Source organism: Poeciliopsis prolifica, unplaced genomic scaffold (genome assembly GCF_027474105.1).
Source record: "Poeciliopsis prolifica strain line A6 unplaced genomic scaffold, Auburn_PproV2 SCAFFOLD045, whole genome shotgun sequence".
In the NCBI taxonomy this organism is placed as follows: domain Eukaryota; kingdom Metazoa; phylum Chordata; class Actinopteri; order Cyprinodontiformes; family Poeciliidae; genus Poeciliopsis; species Poeciliopsis prolifica.
The window spans coordinates 4,767,709-4,788,751 of record NW_026562420.1 but is presented as its reverse complement, the minus strand read 5'-3'; the positions used below and the strand labels follow the sequence as shown (position 1 = coordinate 4,788,751).

The following is a 21,043-nucleotide window of genomic DNA, read 5'->3' as shown; positions in this document are numbered from 1 at the left end:
AATTCAGCATGTTTAATAAATTGTGAAGAAGTTTTATTCGTATTAAATAGTCTTTACTAAATGGTTCTTCCTTTATGTGTCATATAAATGTAATGTTCTTTGTATCACAGTCAAGGTGTTTTTTTGTGCAGCTGGGAAAGGTGTACAAACTAATGAACCAAGATGTGTCTACTGAAGCAAGTTTCCCAGAGTTGCTGAACTTCCCCAGACAGTTATTTGGGAACTCGCTGTTTGACCTTCCCTCTATGGAGATAGAGTGTTTAGTTTTCACATCCCGTAGACATTACAGTGAATGAGCATACAAGGTTCCGCATGTTTTCCTTTGTCTCCTTTGTTTGGTCTTAGAAGATTGAGTCTCTGCCTCGGTAGTAAAGAGATGAATAAAGTAACTATGAAACTCTGGGTTCATCAGAGCGGATCCTAATTTGTGCCTGATGCAGTGGATTTCTTGCTCTCCGTCTGCAGATGTATTAAAGATTGTTTTTGCTCCCTGACTTTTGTCTGGACCTCAGTCTCTGAATTGTGCACTTCACAATATACAATATATTCAAGGAGATTGGAAATATGCAGCCCTTCCAAGGCAACATGGGGAAAACCCCTTCAGATACTGAATGTCTTAGGTCCATCCATCCATCGTCTGCCGCTTATCCAGGTCGGGTCGCAGGGTTAGCAGCTTAAGAAGGGAGGCCCAGACTTCCCTCTCCCCAGCCACTTCTTCCAGCTCCTCTGGGAGATTCCCAAGGTGTTCCCAGGCCAGCCGAGAGACATAGGTCGGGTAGATCATAAATTTCAATCTTCCCTAAAGTCTCTCCGATACAACTGAGGTCCCAATTATCCAAATTACTTTGGTCGTTCCACTGAACAGAAACTAATGACTTCTCCAAGCTCGATTCCATTGAAAAGACTGGATACGGACTTCCGCTTCCGGCATGCCTGAGTAAAGACGCTTACGGACTGCGCTCCGACCGAAATAACTCTTGATTTGCCTGTTGCAAGAATATAAATCCACCTATATATCCAGAAGACGTTGATACAATGACCTCGTCACAAAAGACTACAAGAAGAGAACAGAAGATGGGGAAAGGCGATGATACGAAGACGACACAAAAACAGCTAACACTGGATGCTAGCTTAACTCAGAACGACATGGGGAGTGAGCTGCTAATGCTAAAAGAGCTCCGCAAATTCCGAGAAGAGTCTGGAACTGCGCAACGAGATATTTTAGAGTCTCAAACCCGGATGGAGGCGTCAATTGGAGAAATAAAAAAGAGAATAGACACACTGGAGGAGTGACTGAACACAGCGGAAGAGAGAGTGAGTCACACAGAGGACCGAGGCATACAACAGGAAAGGGTGCTAGCGTTCCTACTCAAGAAAGACGCCAGATTAAGCGCTAAGTTGGATGATCTAGAGAACAGGATGCGCAGGAACAGTATAAGAATGTACGGGATAAAGGAAGATTCTGAAGGGAAAGAGATGATCCCGTTTATTACAGATCTTTTCAAATCAGCGCTGAAGCTGCCTGAAGACACGGAGATTTGCATCGAGAGACGATCAGAGCTACAGTCCAGAAGCCGAAACCGACATCACCACCGAGATCCATAATAGTTCGCTTTGGATTTCAACGTTAAACAGATGATGATACTGCAGCGTGCGTGGAAGCAGCGAGACGTGGAGTTTCGGGGGAACAAAGTTTACTTTGACCAGGACTACTCCACTGAAGTGCAGAGAAAAAGAAAACAAGTGCATGAAGTGATTAAAAAACTGAAGGAGCGCAACATCAAGGCACAATCACCATACCCGGCTCAACTTAGACTGTTTCTGGATCAGGGTGTCAAGACCTTCTCCTCTCTACTGGAGGCGCAATCCACTCTGAAGGAACTCGGGATCCCGGTGGAGGTGGATGAGCGGGACGTCCTGCAGAGAGAGCTACTACGCAGCCATTGGCAGACCCAGGGGAGACGTGAAAGGGCCGATCCGAGTCAGGACATCAGGGCCATATTGAACTTAGCGGATCAGCACAAGCAGGGATGAGATGGTAATGCTCACATGGTTCTGCCCCAATTTAACAGATAGTTTAATCAAAGGTGGATCATCTAAGATCATAAATAAGGACATGCAGGCATAAATATATACGAATATTTCTGGACTGTCGGTTAGCGTGGACGCAGTGAGTGCTTTATATATTTTTTCTTTTTCTTTTAACTGTGCATTTAGCGCAGCAGAATAGGAGGTTATGTGGACTGTTGCTTACACACTATGTGTACTCCGCCCAGGGAGACACTATCCCTGTCCATTTTCCACCAGGAGTGTGCTGCCCGGGTTATCCATGAGGGCAGCACATGGAATAATTGGAAGTTCTATGAAGATGAAGATCTGACTACTTGTTCGTTCTGTTCATTGTTTCTCGGCGAGCTGATCTTGACTGTTAGATATATTTGCACAGATATCAATATATTACTGAAGGGAAGTAAAAAAATGTTTTTTGTTTTCACATAAATATGACAACTTTGAAAATTGTGACTTACAATATTAATGGAATAAATAACGCTATAAAAAGGAAAAAAATCCTAACGCAATTAAAAAGGTTGAATTGTACAATTGGGCTTTTGCAAGAAACCCATTTGAATGAGATAGAACATGCTAAATTAAAGAGAGAGTGGGTGGGACAGATATTTAGTGCATCCTATGGAAACCATAAAAAAGGGGAGTAGCAATACTATGTCATAATTCTTTATGCTTTGTAGCAGAAAACGTACTCAAGGACAAAGATGGCCGCTGGATAATGGTTGTTGGTTCAGTTGGAGGAACCACTCTAACAATTATGAATATTTACGCCCCAAATGAGGACAATCCAGGTTTTTTGTAAAGAGCTAGCCCAAATTTTAGCAGGACATTCGAAAGGAATGATTATTTTAGGTGGAGACTTTAATTGTGTCTTGAATCATTACATGGACAAATTTCCATTAGAACAAAAATATCAATTATCAAAAACTAAGGCGCTGAAGAATCTACTAGAGGAGCTGGGGCTAGTTGATATATGGGTGCAAAACACCCAAAGGTCAGAGATTATACTCACTTCTCAAGGTTCATAAAAGCCATTCCAGATTAGACTTCTTTTGCGTTCCCAAACAGGCAGCCCACAGAGTAGTGGACTGTCGTATTGAACCTCAAACTATTTCAGACCATGGACCTGTGATAATGTCTTTAAATGTCGGCCTGGAGAAACCTTTAAAGTTATGGAGATTGAACGTATCACTTTTAAATAACCCAGAGACAATCCAATATATAAAAGACGAACTTAATTTCTTTTTAGACACTAATGATAAGGACGAGATTCCCCCTTCTATTCTATGGGACACAGCCAAAGCATTCTTGAGGGGTAAAATTATTTCATTTTCTTCAAAAATTAAAAAGGAACGTGAGAAAAAACAAGAAAATTTACAAGAACAAATTAGGAAACTTGAAACTGAACATAAAAGAACAAATGAGGACAATGTATTACTGGAACTAAGAAAATGTAGACAGGATTTGAATGAGTTACTAACTTACAAAGCAGAGGGCGCCTTACGTTTCACCAATCAAAAGTACTATGAACAGAGAAACAAAGCAAGTAGACTTTTAGCATTTCAGCTAAGGAAATCGCAAGCAAGTCGAACCGTTCAAAAAATTACATGCCCAGTATTAAAAAAACTAGAATCTCAGCCCTAAGAAATTGCAAATGCATTTTCAAAATACTATAGACAATTATATAATTCGGTGACCACTCCTAACAAAGCAGATAAAATTAAGCAATTTTTGCAACGGATTAATCTTAACAAACTTGACAATGAGGAGGCTGAAACATTGGTGGAGACAATTACTGAAGAAGAAATAAAATCTGTTATATGAAAACTTAAGAATAATAAATCACCTGGAGCAGATGGATTTCCAGGAGAATTTTATAAATGCTTTCAGGCTGAGCTCACTCCAATCCTATACAGAGTGTTTAATTATGCGTTAGGTTCCAAAGATCCACCTAAAACATGGGCGGAAGCAATCATCTCAGTCATTCACAAAGAAGGTAAGGACCCCACTCAATGCACCTCTTATAGATCAATTAGTCTGCTGTGTAATGACATTAAGATTTTAAGTGCCATTCTGGCCAAAAGACTGCAAAAGATTATTAATAAACTAATTAATCCTGATCAGACGGGTTTTATACCCAATAGACTCGGAATAAATAACATCAGACGTACCCTAAATATAATTTCAATTGGCCAACAAAATCCTTACACATGAATGCTTCTCGGCCTGGATGCCGAGAAGGCATTCGATCGGGTCTTATTGAAGATGGGCTTTAATGAAACTTTTATTCGCTGGTTTGAGGTCCAATTTCTAGAGTACGTGTTAATGGTTATATGTCAGAAAGTTTCCCCTTAAGAAGAGGAACTCGTCAGGGCTGTTGCTTTTCACCAATCTTGTTTGCTATTGGTATAGAACCTCTAGCAGAGTTAATCAGGACAGCCCCATCAATTCTAGGTATACCAGATAAAATTAGGACTCACAAACTGTCATTATATGCTGATGATAATGGAGGTCTTAATGTACCGAATCTAAAATTATATTATTGGGCAGCACTACTACATGCAAGTGTAGAGTGGCTGGTGCAGAATAAAGAAACAACATGGCTGACACTAGAACAAAGGGCATGCCCTAAATTTTCATTACAGACCTTTGCATTTTGCTCTACTGAAACCTGGAACAGGTACAAAATTACAAATATGTGGATGAAAAGCACACAAAAGACTTTAAGCATGATTAGGAAAAATATGAAAGCTCCTCAATCTATATCTAGAGCTTTAAAAATTGTGGATATATAAACAAGAATTTAATCTTTATTGATGACTTGTTTGAAGGGGAGATTCTGAAATCATTTAGTCAAATTACGGAGAAGTACGGGTTGATTACATCTGATTTTTGTAGATATTTGCAGTTGAGAAGTTACCTGATGTCCCATACTGAGTGGTCTCTTCTTGAATCACGGCCTACAGATTTAGAACTATTCTTTATAAAGATCACCAAAGAAAAGAAATCAGATAACACTGTATCGAAACTATACAAATGTTTGCAGTCATGTCTATCAATGGGATAAAGGAAAGGTGGGAACTAGAAATGAATGTTGTGATAGAAGATGAAGAGTGGGAGCGAGTGTGTGTAAGAGGACACAAACTGACTAACAGTTCAACATGGAAAGAATTTTATTGGAAAATAATCATTAGATATTTCAAAACACCATATATTATTTCAAAATTTGATCAAGCTAAATCAAATTTGTGCTGGAGACAGTGCGGACTAATTGGAGATCACACTCATGTCTTTTGGGATTGTCCAAAGATTAAACAGTTTTGGGAGGGAATTAGAGAGGAAATTTCAAATATTTTGCACACTTATATTGATTGGAACCCCCTGGTCTTTCTTCTAGGAGTACCCCCATGTAATTTAAGTAAAGAGAAGCAGTACTTATTTGGTGTCCTTGTACTCGTAGCCAAAAAGAAATGATAACAGTGTGTTGGTATAGACCTTTACTCCCTACTGTAAATCAATGGAAAGAGAGACTAGTGAACGTTTATACAATGGAGAAAATAACAGCAAAACTAAATATGTCCACTGATTTATTTAAGAAAAGATGGAACCCTTTGATGACATATTTGCAATTAACATTGTAGTAAGATAAGTGTAAACACACAGATACATATTTTATAGGTAATTTTAACAAATATCTCTGTTAAGAGGCAGGCAAAAGTTTAAGTGAAAAAGTTTTTCCCTTTATTACATATCTCATGTTTGTATTTCATTTGTGCTTAATATTCCATGGAGTGGTGGATAGAAAAAAGGGGAAGGAAAAAAGGAAAAAAAAAATCCCTTGGAACTTCAGCTCGCCGAATAGTTTAGATGTTATTGTTCAACTGTTTTGTTTGGTTGTACTGGAAATTGATGTTTTTTTGACTAAATGTGTCAGTCATTGTATCTGAATGCAGAACTTATGAAGAAAATAAAGTCTTTGTTCAAAAAAAAAAAGAAACATAGTTTTATTAAAGTTATGCTTTTGAATTTTAAAAAGTGAATAAATAAGTCCTGTATGTTCAGATCTTAAAAAAAAAAAAAAAGAAAAGACTGGATACTTATCAAATCCAAGTGGTCGCATTCGGAAAAAAAAATCTGACGTGTGTTGTTTAGACTATCGTGACATGACGGCAAAAAAAATGAATAAATAAAAAATCTGAACTGGGTCACTTTAGGGTGCAGTGTGAAGCCAGTCCAAGACTCATTTTGATATCAAGATCCTTTTACTAGTTTTTTAATGTCTTAATGGTCTTCAGGGTCTTGCAGAGTTGCTCTTAGCTTATGAAGCTCTGTGGACCCTGAGGTCCTCTGGGACTGGACTATTAACAGTTCTAAGAGTCAGAATTGACGCTGATGGTAAGGCTTCTTCCCAGTATTATGGCCCCAGTTTGTGGAACGGTCTGCCAGAGTACCTGGCAGACAATGTTGCTGTCTTTAGGAGCAGCTCAAGACCCATCTTTTCAACTGTATTTCCTGAATTCAATCATTTGTGCGTTGTTTATGCTTTTCCCATGCTGTTGTGTGATTTCCCATGTAGGAAAGGTAATTGAGCAGCTGCTTTTAGTATGAAGGGTGCTTTATAAATGAAATAGATTGACTGATTGATCATGTTGTTCCATCCAACCCAGAAGCATCCTGATCTGATCCATGTGAGACGTTCTTTTTTATCTAATATGATGGGCTTCCACCCACTTCTTCTCAAAGACACTGAGTTCCCCCTCATCACATCATCCTACAAAAGCAACTTCTTGCAACAATCCAGCAACAGTATGACGATTGTTTATGCATTTCTACCATGATGGAATACCATGCCTAGACATAAAAGTGATTAGAACAATATTGAATTGGTCCAAAAGATGAAATTCAGCATACCAGTGTGAATTGCAGAAGTTATTACATTTAATGAGTCTTACTATAAATTTCATCCATTTGCTAATGAAAACTTTTAAAATATTCTGTGCATCACAGAGACATGTAAGCGCTGTAAATATTTGTTGCAATGCTAAAAATGTGCAGGTAATTCCACAGATAATTTTATTGGCATTTGTAAAGTGGAAACATTACATTGTGAGCCATCAGCAAAAATCATTTTTTCCTTTGAGACAAAAGTTCCCACATATATCATCATATTGCACGACACCATGACAGCACATGGGCAGGCACACTGTGGTCTTAGTAATAAATGTATTCGATTTATTAGATCAGTTAAAGGATTTTGAGACAAAGCAAGATTCATTTTGTAATCAGCTGTTGTATCCAATGTGGTTTTCAACGTGTTACCTTTTGTAGCTGAAACTATATGAAATCTATGTTTGAGTAGTTTCTGAATTATATTTTATATTGAAATTTTCAATTGAGCTTGGCTTTGTTGGGCAATTGTTCTAAAGGTTGCCAAAGGTGGTTTTCAAAACATGAACATGAGTGTTTAATGTGTGTTTTTTTTGAGTATTCCTGAATTAATGCATTAGGCTGGTAAATGTGTCATTACCAACTCTGACCAGTAGATGGCACTGTGCCTGACTTTATGCACCAATTTAGATCAGCAAAGTGCGACTCTATTGAGATCTGACACACTGAAAGGTCTTTCAACTCCAAAATTCCATTTAATTGTTGCATCAAGATAATATGAACAATGCAACCAAGTGTCAAGAACAATTATTTGTAAAGCTGGTCATTTTAATCAAATTTCACCTGATTATCAGAAATTCCAAGCTAAACAGCTCTTGGTCTGTATTAGTTATTGTTTGGTGAATGGCTGCCTGGTGAGGTGTGAAATTGTGGAGCAACTGGTATGTGTTCAAACAAGCAGCTCACAATATAAAGCCAAAATGAAAGTAAGACATTGAATTATTTGTTAATTAATTACCTTGTCTCAAACAGATGGATGTCATGGTGATGTGACATTTGAAATTAGCAGCTAAGCTAATAACTCCAAAAGACACAATAGTTGTGGAACATCTTAGTAACCTTTCAGCAAGAGCTTAAGCCATGAAGTAAACATAAAAAACCAAACAGATGTCCTTTTCCTTCCACATTGGCTGTTTATATAATCATTTTTTAAGAACATGGTGAAGTATAATGTTAGAGAAGGTTGATGAAAATGGCAAAACTTCAAAATAACTTCTTCAGTTTTACAAAAAAAGACAGCAAACTGTCCCATTGACTGTAGGCTATTTGTCTTTCCAGGGGCACCAAACTCATAAAAATGTTGAAGTCTAGACCTGCGGGTCCAGTTAGATTCACTTTTTTTTCTTTTCTGCGACATTTTTGCACAACAAATGGAAGAAAACATAGCTAATGATGCAGTACTTGGCACACTCTGTCACAGAAAATTCCAAAACAATGTGGTTGAAATGAAAGACGATATAAAAAGGTTCAACAATTGTGAATAATTTTGTATCACAAAACTTGTTTAGACATCCAATTGTTGAAATTAGTAGTTTATCTGAATAATTAGGCCTGTCACGATAACAGATTTTGCTGGACGAGAAATTGTCTCAAAAATTATTGCGATAAACGATAATATTGTTTGAAGACCTTTTTACATTGATTTAATGGAAATTACATAATAATACATGCGATTTCCTGCCAAAGATAGATACACTTACTTCAAAAGACACTTGACACTGGACTGATACACAAAATAAATAAAACAACCAAAACTAAAATAGATTCTTAGTCTCCATTAACAATAAATGTACTTGAATAAAAACTAAACAACACAAAGCCAAAGTGGAAATAAACACTGCATTCAACCAAAAGAGTGCAGATTATGAAGTCTGTATAGTATATTGGGCTTCAGTAATAATTAGATTTAAATAGAGAAGAATCCGACTGAATGATGCAATAGTTCAAACTACAGGATTTTCTACCAGAACGACAATCTGAGAACGTTCTTCGTTCTGAGATTGTCCCTTGTGTGTTACGGTAGATCGTTGTGGCCGCTCCGATCAAGGATTTATCCAGACTGGGAGAGTGACGCAGCCTGTTGAATGTGACCGGTAGCCAATCAGAAAGCGGATTCTCCTCCTGCTTTCTGAGGGGAAACACGGAGGGAATCCCGAACAGCTGACACGATGCAACCCGAAGTCCAGCAGACATCGGAAACAACATGAATGTTTATTCAACATTTCATGCAAAGAAAATATAAATAAACTAGGGGAGGAGTTGGAGCGAAATTTCTACCAGAAAAAACTTTTCAGCTGTTCTTCGTTAACGTGACATAAATAGTTTATAATGATTTTCATTCAGTCAGACTGACACTAGCCGCATGCATTGCAGGAAGATTGTAGTAAGCAATTGATTAATGCCTGGTTTCAATATTGGTGAACTGGACTTATTATTTTGTGTCCATTGTTGGACACAACACGGTTCGATCGAACCGTTTTAGCTAGGATTTCTGTCGGCTAATGTCTCTCAGTTTTGACAATCCGCGACATCAATGGTGTAGCGCGCTGGGCATTACGCTAAGGAAATAAGGAAGGGAGGGTCAGTGGAGAGCACCGGAGTTGAGCCTTTTTTCATTCAGTGTCATCAACAGTAAGAGAAAAAGGCAGGAAGAAACGATATAGCCGATAATTAAAATGACGTCGATAGTTTTAACTTATCGTGCAATTAATTGACTTATCGTTTATCGCGACAGGCCTATGAATAATTGCTGATTTTCTTCTTTAAAGCCAATGGATAAAGAACCGTATTATTTCTAGACTTTTCTCTACTTACTTACACTTGGAAAATGTAAGTAAGTAGAGAAGAGGTAGGGGTAGGGATAGGGTTAGCGGGGACATTGCTTGAATGAAGCAGTGTCCAGGCTTCATTCAAGGATTGTGGCACAAAATTTATAGAACCTCAATAAATTTTCAGGTCCGGACATCCAGAGTAATCAAGATTCTTGATTACTCTTAAAATCACAGAAACTGCAGACAGTTTCCTTAGAACCTGAACTCTGTGTCTGTAGAACTTGAGTTCACTTTTTCAATAAAAACGGACCTGAAAAGAACAGCCTATTATCTGTTACAATCTAAAAGTCTGAATGTAAAAAAATCTATGTAATAAAAATACCGTAGTTACGAACCATATTTCTAAGCAGCATGAGCCGATGTCAGGAAATGGACTTTAGCGCAGCTCAAGATTGTAGGTTCCTTCCAGCTTTTTACCATGACACTTACGGTGGGGGTCGGTGGGATCTTGGTCAGCCAGTGGTGCTCTGTGCTGGGTGTCAGTGCCCTGTGTGGGGGCATACTGGGGACCGCAGGGGGATGCAGTAGAATGGTCAGAGAAAAGGACCAGGAGGACAGATGTGATGAAAAGGAGCAGGTAGGCAGCCATCAGTGACCACAGGATCAACTGGCTGCACTCTTCACCACTCGACCAAATGCTTGGAGAATACCAGCAGGAGGAAAAAGAAGAGTAGGAGGAGGACGAAGAATGTGATAGCAAAGTGGGAGAGGCTGAGTACTTTAGGTCCTTCAGGTGGAAGATTTGGTGACTAGAGTAAGGAGACTGTGCTGAGGATGATGGGAAATGAGATGGAGATGCAACAGGGATGACAAAGAAAATGAGATGGAAATATGGTAAACATAAAGTAATGCATGCAGTATGAGCAGAAAATGACAATTTATTCTTCACTCGTTAACCAGCAAGGAACAAACCACACAAACAACGGGAAGCAGAAGACAGTTATGGAACCCTTTCTCCCCGAAATGGTGGCTCTGAGAAGCCTGCAGCGCCGTAATGCTGCATCACGTCATGTGATGGGAGGTTCCCCAACAGAACAATCTAGGAACGGCTGTTCACAAATGATACAGATCTGGCAACCCACTGTATTGATGCACTATGCTGGCTATTTCCAATGACACTGTCAGTTTTTAGGGCAACATTTTTCCTGACAATTGAAATTCATCAAAAAAAAAATAAATCACAAATATAAATGTGCAGTTGTCAGGTCTTGGGACCACAGAGGGATGCAGTGGAATGGTCAGAGAAAAGGACCAGGACGACAGAGCCAAGTTGGATACACCCATTCATTCCTTCATCATTTCATACAAAAAACTTTTCTCAACTAAATAGTGGCACGTCCAGTTTTTGTTGAGAAAAGAAAAACGTTTTCCACTCATCCATTCTTAGTGCAGCGTCTCAAAAAGGTTGGTTCCTTAGATGAGAGGTGAGGTACACTCCATGCAGAAACATCCTGGCTTCTAGAAATCCTGATCATCAACAAATACATTACAATAGGGTTAGGTTAGGGGTTAGGGTTCCCTACAATGTATATCAGTAGAACACCGCTTCATACATTCAAACAGAAACATCCAAATATGTAGGAACTAAAACTGGCATCTTAGAAAACCCTGGCCAAAAGAATTCACCTAGAAAATCTGAAAAAAGACAAGTTTTACAAAAAATCCATCTTTTAAATTCAAAATTAAAAAGTCTCAAATTTAATCAGTACAGCCATATTTATTTGTCAATGTACACTACAAGACAAAGAGGTGTATCAATTTCATTCCACAAAATTAAGTTTAACTACATTAAACCGATAGTGGATACTCTTGGTAAATTCATAATCATCACTCTATAAATTCATTTATATAGTGATGAAGCCTGAGGAGGCCAAGCGTGCGAGACTGAAGGGACCGAAGACTGGAGCCAATTGAGGGAACCTGATTGCCAGTCTCTTTATGGACCGTGTGCTTTGTCCTGCTCTTAATAAGGAGTGGATGGATGATGCCACTGAGTAATATTCCATATCTGGCTGTGTTATATTTTTAATTTTTATTTGAGACAGAGCAGGATTTTGCTTTGTTTTGATAACAAGGATTTTATGGACCAGATGAAGCCTGACCTTTTTTTCATAATGTCCCTTTTATTAGTGATTTAGCAAATGTTATAATATGCAGAGATTTTAATACTGTTATTAACCCCAAAATAGATCAAACTTATATAATTCCAAAGTCTGACACTTCACTCAAAGAATAAATCAATATACAAAATCTGACAGACTTGGCGATAGCTGGAGAATAAATAATCCCACAAATTGAACGCGTTACTCTGTAACCCAGAAGTTGTTTTCAAAAATTGATGTTTTTTTCAACAAACTGAACCTTCAGTACAATATTATCTCTTACTTTGCTCATTAAATAATGTAATAGAACATCCACATGGTGCTGCTTTAATAATTATCTCCTTAAATATCCTGATGTCAACTTGTTTCACAATTATTCAATCAAAAAAAATTATGTCAAACAAAAAAATGTAGTTGTGATCAATATTACCAAGTCCTCCTTTCTTGCAAACTATTCCAGGTCCTCCATTCTTTTTCCCAACTCTTCTATCTTCTCATCTGTTTCTTTGACAATTGCTTTCAGTTGTTAAATTTCTGCACTGAAACGCATCAGGCTTGTTGTTGCTTCACCACCGTATTCAGTTCTTCTGACATGACATTCAATAACAGCTTGAGTTCTTCCACATCTATTGTTAAACTTGGAGCCTTTTTGCTACTTATTTGCTGCTGTGAATCCCAGTAGTTAATGCAACCTTTGCTGTTTGTTTAAGCACATTTAGTAAAAGTGCTCAACATTGAATAAAATGATCCTAAAAGCCCAAACATTAGTTGAATATCAAAGTGCAGAACTTTGACATTTGCTTGGATGTTGAGCTATATTTCAGATATTCAATAGATTTTCACTTAATTGCAGGTCAAATCCACACAGTCCCTCCTAGCCAGCGGCCAGCTTTACCAAAAACAAAAACCCAACTGATTTTACGTGTCGAAAAACTGGAATAGTTCCATCAGATGGAGAGAAAGCCTTTTATAAATTGAACAGGAAATTCTTGCTCAAGGTTTTAGAAACATTTTGATTTGGAGAGTCATTCATCAGGTGAATAAAACACTGTATACTGAACCCACAGACACATTAAGTACAAATGGAATTACGTCAGTTTATTCTCCATACAGGAACTAGAAAAGGACGCCCACTCTCACCTTCTGTTTGTTCTTTTTCATTGAGCCACTTGCTGTAACAAAAATGAAAAATAACAAAACCAAAGGAATCTGTGACTCAAAAGTCTATATGCAGATGATATCCTGTTGTTTTTACATGATGCACATAATTCTCTCCAAGAAACTTTTAATGTCATTAATTACTTTTCCAAAATTTCAGACTACATCGTAAACTGGGGAAAATCCATTATCCTTCCACTCTGATAGAGCGTGAAGAAAAAAACTGCATCTCAAAATACTCCATGACCTCTCACTATGGGAATATCAAATAGCTAGGCATAAATACTTTCGTCAGGCTGTAAGAATTATTTGTTCATACCCCAAAGTGTCCCTCAGAAAACTTGCTAAGCCTTTGAGTTAAAAAATGTTTAAAGTTGACAGGAAATTTTAAAATATCACTAGATAATTATGTGTTATTAAAAGATTTCTAAGATTAGTACATGAACACCAGCTATAAAATCTTAAAAATGTAACCATTTAAAAAGACTTAAGAAAATAAGCAATGCCTGATGGGAGTACAAAACACCTTGGAGGAAACCTCACTACCTAAGAAGATTAAAGATGACCTTAAATGCTGGACAAACCTTCCATTTTCACCATCGGTCATATAGCCACAATTAAAACAGATCCTTCCACATCTTAATTATCTATTCCCAGTCCTCCCAATTACCCCAACACAAAACTAGTTTAAATCAACTGACACATGTATCTCTCAGTTCTATTGGAAAAAACTGCATCACAGTTTGGAAAAAACAGCCAATATGATCCATGTGGCCATCGCAAGCAATGCAAATATTAGAGAAATGAGAGCAGGGGGTGAACACTAAGGGTTCACCCCTAAAGAAAGCCTGGCACCTGAAAGCAACTGCAGTTGGTCATTGGAGAACTAGGGGCCGTGACCCCCACCCTATATAAAATAATGTTCTGAAATATACCTGAAGAAACAGAGCTCTCAGTCCAGAAGAGTTTAGTCCTTGAAATGCAAAACATACTACAAAGAGTCCTGAAGCTCTTGGGACTCTGGTAGATGATGCAAACTACCCACCCAACATGAGGGAGCCAGGGATGGGCGAGGGAAGAGCTATGTATGATGCGTTCAATACTTATCATACTTAGCAGGTCAATTGCTGTATGATTATCGACAATGGTCAAACTCATTCAAAACTGTCCTCTTAAACTGAAGCTAAATTCTCTTTCTTCTCTTTCTGGGATCCAACATTGAATGAAACACTTTCTCTTTCTGAAACATCCCAATAATAAGGTCAGTATGATGGCTGCAGCTATGTGGGAACATCCAATCACACCACACATTCTCACCACATTCATACTGTATTTTGTTTCTTTAAGTCTAGGATTTCATTAGCAGAATAACTGTTTTTGTTTAGAATGTAACATAACACTGTATTCTGGAATAAGTGTGCACATTTTATTTTTCACTGTTGTGTTTTGCTTGATTTAACCTTTGTTTGTTTTGAGTTACCTCAGTGTCAGCTGCTCCAGTCCTTCAGGTTAACAAAGAGGTGGAGAAGGGGTGTAGCAAGCCTGAGACAGCAAATTGGTTCATACGACAACTCATCATCAAGAAGGGAGGAATGTGTGTATAGTTTTGTATGTAATTATAAGAGCTGGATTGTTATTTTGTTCTTGTATTGTATTTGTTCATTTGTCAAAAACATTGAAATATACTTATTTAAAAAAATTAAAAAAAGAAGGGAGGAATGGCATTTTCTTGTTAACTTCAGTTAGGTTTTTGTGCGTTCTTCCCAGTGTGTCCTATGTGGCCTTATCAGTCAGTATTTAAGCTTCCCCTTTGTCTCATTTAGGTAGGTCTGTTTGTTTGAGTCAGTCTGAGTTGAATGGTATAACTTTGACCTCTTTTATGGGCCAAACTTTGTCATTTTTCATTATTTACCCAAGTTTTTGTTTTGGGTTAAATAAAAAACAATTCTTTTTCAATTTAAACCTGTGCCTGGCTCTCTTTTCACTGCTCGGTCCATCACAGTCAGATAAACAGTTCATCACTATGTACCAAGACTCACCGATACATCATCTAGATCAATTACTCCATGTTCCTTTATGTGTCAGCTAAGACATATAAACTGACTAAAATGTAATGACAAAAAGATAACATTAGAAAATACACAATGATTGAACACACAAGAGAAAAACCAAACCAAGTTTTAAGCAGATGAAATGTCCATAGGCTCTTACCTCTTACATCCTCGTCCTCAATGGTAGTGTTGGCACTCTCGCTGGATTCCTGTGAAAAGCACAAATATGAGCATGTGTTCTTCATGTATACAGTAAACTATTCATCACAAAGAAAAGCTGAGAACAGGCACCAGGCTTAGCCAGATATCAGATTGGTCATCTTAAAGTTATCTAGTGGAGGATTAAACAAAGAGGGTGCAAAGAAATGATATTATATGATGATGGTTTAGCTTCAAGCGATGAAAGAATAGGTGTGATGGTCAGAGTTCTGTGGTATCCAAATCTTACTAATTACACCAGCATTGAGAAATATTATTGAAATTTGACACAATAAATGACAGGAGAGTTTAAATTGAACCTACACTTGACATTTGTCATTTTTGTCTCTTCCAAACAAGACTGCTTTAGGTTGAGTTTGTGTGATGTTTCCAGAACATGGTGAATCCAAAATATCAGCATTGGAATCGATGATGAAGCTGAACTTTATGGTGTGCAGCAACCTCAGAATAAATGATTGTCTCTGTGTGTGGCTTTCATAACTATATTTTGGACTAATGCTTATGATTTTTTACCCTTCACAGCAACATTCACAGTGAAACCGTATCGACTGTTTCAGCTTCCTTTCTCTCTGTGTCATGTGATCTGCTCCGTACGATAGAAACAGCTGCACAGACAGAAGCTAAACATTATTTTTTAAATGTTATCTCTATTAAAGAACTGCTATCTACGGCGCCTCCTAGGGGACATTTTTTTTCTTTAGCGAGGGAACGCAATACTTTTGCATTACTTTGGGGTAACACAAACGTATTGTGTTAACTCAATAGGTTTTGCGTTCCCCCACAATACTGTACCAATCAGTTCATGCGGCGTAATTGAATAATGTAAGCCTTTCTTACGGTGCCCATCGTATTTTCTGCTATATCAGGCTTTTGTAAGGTTTTTTTTGTGTTTGTTAATTTCTCATTGTGAAATATCTGAAGCTTTATATCTTTTTCTTTAGGATAGAAATGCACCATGAACCTATGATATAAACAGAAACTTTCTGTAAGTAGGAAAGAAATCAAAAATGACACCCAAACCATTTGGATTATTTCTGAGTTATTATAATGGGACGATGAGTCATCAGACAGTTTTGAATGTGTTTCTTATTGGTCTGAATGGTTCAAAGGACTGTTTTCATGTGCAGTTTCATCTCAACCTTACACAAACAGCTACAATTAGGCAGTGAATAAATCGTTTTTCAATCGTTTTTTTGCACCAAAGAGTGAAGAATAAACACGTTTTCACTGAGGATCTTAAAATTTATATATTTGAAAATTTAAATGGACATTTTTAACTGCGTACAAAGTAGATGAGCAAATATTGCAGTAAGCATATTGTGAAAGAATGCAAAAAATTCTATTTATTAGTGAGTCATATCTGCTAATGTTAGCCTAGCCTATTGAATGTTTAATTGTTAGTTTTAATTTTGTACCACTTGATGTGAGATGTATTATTGTATGTTTTATTGTAAACTACAATTTATTCTCGTCTCTGTAGCACTTTGAAATTTCTTTGAAATATAAGGTGCGTTACAAATAAAATTTATTATTATTAACTAAATATAATAAAGTTACTACAAAAATATGAAAAGAAAAATGGATCACCTGTTCAAGCATGTACATTAGGTGGTTTTAATAAAATAAAAAAAAGATGATTATTAATCTAGCGATAAATGTGATATGTGTCAAGCTTTTATTTGGTATAGTCATTTGAAACATACTATGCACAACAACATTTAATGTATACTACACCAAGACCGAGCACACCATCAGGTAACAGCAAAGCACAAAGCTTGAAAACAAGCATGCATGTGTTCCCACAATGTCAGTTTATGAGTTTATTAATTATACGTGATGAAACTGTCTGCACAAGCTTACGATCAACACATGGTAGATGTGCTTGTGCTGATCTGAACAGGAACAGTTTGGTATTCATGTCATTGCATGGTTCCCATGTTGTTTCAAGCATGCATAATCCTTTTGTCTCAAAACTGTATGACTGATGTCATAATGATAGAGCTTTATATAGTTTCAACACACTGAAATGGGAAGCAAGAATCATTCTGTGATTTAGACAAATGAATGAATGAATGAATTACTTTGGAAATACAATCCATTTTATAACTGAAAAAAAAAACATAAAACAGTTTTGCGTGCAGACATTTTCTCACATGACATGAAGTTTTCACAACCAACAGAACACAAAATGTTCAGAAGCAGCAGTAAAGACAGCTTGGCTCTCAGCAGCAGGGCAGTAGAAAACTACAACTTCAGATCAGCTGGATACCTTGTTTCCATCAGCTGGATTGTGGATAACAGTGGTTTGAGGCTCCTATTTTGAAAGGATCCCAGCAGGACAAAAGCAGCAGGTTGGTGCAAAGTGACAGTGTTAGGAGGCAATATTAATATACATCTGTGATGGCAGGCAAAGAAAAGGGAGATTTACAACAGCAGCAGAACTGATAGATGGAACCATGTGAGAGTAGAAACTGAAGAACAGGGCAAAGATTACCAGGCTTAGTGTCCAAACATTCACTGCTGTAGGAGGAAGGAAGGAAGGAAGGAAGAAAAAAAAGAAGGAGGAAGGAAAGACGGACGGAGGGAAGGAAGAAAGGAAGGACAGACATTGTGTTTGGACTGGAAACTGACAGTCAAATCACTCAACTCTCGTGAACTGTCTTCACTTTCTTCAAAATAAGAGCATAGGTGTCTAACTATTTGAAGAATTCTCAGCAGCCAATAACAAAAAAACATCAACACAGATGTGGAACTTTATTATCTGGGAAGATTTATTTAGAAGAAGTCTGGTGTGCTCAATGTCTTCAAAGTGATCAAAAGCAGTAAACAAGGAATGAGCTCCACAAGTAGGATCAGTTTAAAGCAGACCATCTACACCAAGATTTAGTTTAATTGAGCTCATTGCACAACAAAAAATAACAAAGCTGCAGTTCTAATTGGACAGAGAGAAGCTCTGCTGACTCATCACAATCCTAAATGGGTGAAATCAAGTCTGGTTTAGAAGCAGCTGTATGAGGCAAACACACTATCTCAGCATGAGTGGAGGGTTTTCCTTTCCTGTCAGGAAGCAGAGAGGACAGTGACAGAAATGAAGACGTCAATCATCAGTTATTCATTCCCAGCTGTCTTCCTGACTGTAGAAGTTTTTTCTTTGCTGACACACATTGACCATGTGAGGCAAATCTTCAGAGAGAAAAGGTTTCACAGCCACTCAAAGATTTAAACAAGGAAATCCAAATTTCATTAACAACATCATAACAATATCAGAGCCAAACAATAGTGAATGAGTGCTAAGGGTTAAGTGTGAGAATATATAAGCAGTGATGAAACCAGAGGCAGAGAGCACTTACTTTGACACCATCTGTTTTTTTGTTCAGCAGGCTCTTGGCTGCTGTGAAGACAAAAATAACAATATGAGAAAATCAGCGACCAGCTGGAATGAATAACCACACATCGCATCAACATACGAACATACACATTCACGCAAAATCTGTTCAACATTGACCAATTACAGTCTGTGTCAGTGTGGGCACCCTGCTACATTTGGAAAAAGAGGGAAAAAATGCAGATTGAGTTCAGAATTTCCCCCAGTGTACGATAAGTCAGGCAAGCTGCTGAACTTTGCTTTTTTTTTAAATAAAAACGTAAAAATAGTTTTGAATTTTTTATTTTTATACACCAGTAACCCTGAACTATAGGATCTTTGCTGCCTTGAGCATTTCAACAGCAGAATCAGAACAGAAATATTCCTGAAGAAGGGTTTATGTAGTAACAAGGCATGAGGCTGGCAGCGCGCAGATATCACACCGCTGGCGTCTCTGCACATTGGCCACCTAGCACACTGAAGCGGCTGCATCTCTCAAAGTTTAGCTCAGCGCAGTTTGCACCTGACTCTTCACTCAAAGTGGAGAAAAACTTTACCTGTATCACTATTCATATTTAGCCCCCTCTTAAGAATCATTTTCAAGCTATAAGTCAAATGTAAACATTACAGAGTTTGCTCTTGTTGCACAGCACAATATGAGCTGCAGGTTTTAGAGGTGTGCATTGAGCATGCTTTGAGAATGATGTATATTTGTGAACAAAGAATTATGTGTGGGTGTGTGTTTACATCTCAACACGCTGGCCGTATGTTGAGCTCAGTGGTTCTGGGCTCATAAAGTTTATGTGAGTTCCTCGGTGGAACGTGCATCAGTGTGTCGTAGTCATGCAGCATGCTGTCTTTAATGTTGATTTTTTTTCTTTATGGCATCACAATTCCTCAAACAGCACCATGTCAAATGCTTTTTCTGCTTCCTGTTGGGCAGATTCTAGCAGATGTGCAAAAGATTGTCATTTATCTTAATAGTATGTTTTTTGTTTGTCCTTCTTAAGACTATAGTTGCATGCTTACACATTGTCAACGTCTTCCAGTGACATATAATTACCCAGTAATATTTTTATCTTGTAAAAATGTTCAACCCCAATCAGAAATATCAGTTGTACTAAAAAAAAGTTACACCAACAGTGTCTTTAGCAGAAGTTAATGCTAAAGTACAACTTTAATTGAAATTATATCTGGCCATTTACTTTTTTTTCCTCTTTTCTATAGTTCATTTTGAATGTGGGTGATTTTTTTTCTTTTTCTTTCAACATTGTGCTAAGGGTTAGGGTTAGGGCTGGAACCCTCGAGCTCCAATTTCATTTTCACATTACAATTGACATGTTCTATGATGCCCTTATAGATCATGTTTGTATCTTGTTCTCTAATGTCTGTATTTCTATTTGCTCATTTATGTTTCTTGTTTGAAATAACTTTATTAGGGAAAATAAGAGAGACTTAATCCACTTGAAAATAAGAGCATGAACATAGACGTCCATCTACGGGGTGTGCGAGGTGGCATACTGTAGGGGACAGCGCAACCCACATTTAGAGGTCTTGAGTCCTCGACACGGCCGTCACGGGTTCGATTCCAGGACCAGACAATATTTGCCACATGTCTTCCCCCCTCTCCTTACCTCCTTCCTGCCAGACTACTGTCTTAAAGGACACTAGAGCCCACAAAAAACCCCTAGAGGAAAAAAAAAAGTCCATCTACTTAACAGTCCATAAGTGAAACAACTTCAGCACAGTTTTCATTTCAATCTTCATTCAACTGAAAATGTACAAAACATCCAAGTAAATTACTGCTTTAGAATTTATCCAGAGAAATTTATTCAGGGGGAGCAAAGTGTACTATGCGCTTTCAAGTGAGCAAAAACGCTAAACAATAGGTCAACTGGTCAACTGCCATAGCACAATGAAAGAGTAAAACAGCTGTAAAACATTACATTAGTTTACACTACAGCTGGACAATCAACTGTTTATGGTGAGCTGTGGTTGTAATGAAGCAGACAGTTCACACCCACAGCAACAAAAACCATCATGAGAAACATGATTCAGGAGTAAAATTAGAAGAACAAGAACAGGAAAAGTTTTAAATCTACAGAATAGAGAGATTGAAACTGCTGGTGAGAGAAATCACTATCTTTTTCAAATTCTTTTTCCCTGATGAAGTGGAATATTTCCACAGTAGGAACTTTTCCCTGGAAGCAGAAAAATATTTAGCACAAATATTATTCCCACTTCATTTCCCCTGTATTTACCAGAGTAGAAATTTACCCCAGAAAAAGGTCAAACTAAGGAGGC

At 37.6% G+C, this 21,043-nt stretch overlaps 1 protein-coding gene across 6 annotated transcripts in view; it reads right to left on the bottom strand.

Annotated features, from left to right (window-relative positions):
• The window catches only part of camk2d1 (calcium/calmodulin-dependent protein kinase (CaM kinase) II delta 1), a 78,217-nt gene that overhangs the window by 6,375 nt on the left and 50,799 nt on the right, over positions 1 to 21,043 (bottom strand). For 3 of the 6 annotated variants that reach the window (XM_055056392.1, XM_055056397.1, XM_055056396.1), the window contains 3 exons: positions 18,726 to 18,766; positions 17,645 to 17,689; positions 15,317 to 15,365 (listed from right to left, as the gene is read on the bottom strand). In XM_055056392.1, the coding sequence (XP_054912367.1) occupies positions 15,317 to 15,365; positions 17,645 to 17,689; positions 18,726 to 18,766 (135 nt within the window). The remainder of the gene's footprint in view (positions 1 to 15,316; positions 15,366 to 17,644; positions 17,690 to 18,725; positions 18,767 to 21,043) is intronic. The other 3 variants (XM_055056393.1, XM_055056394.1, XM_055056395.1) reach the window with 3 other exon arrangements.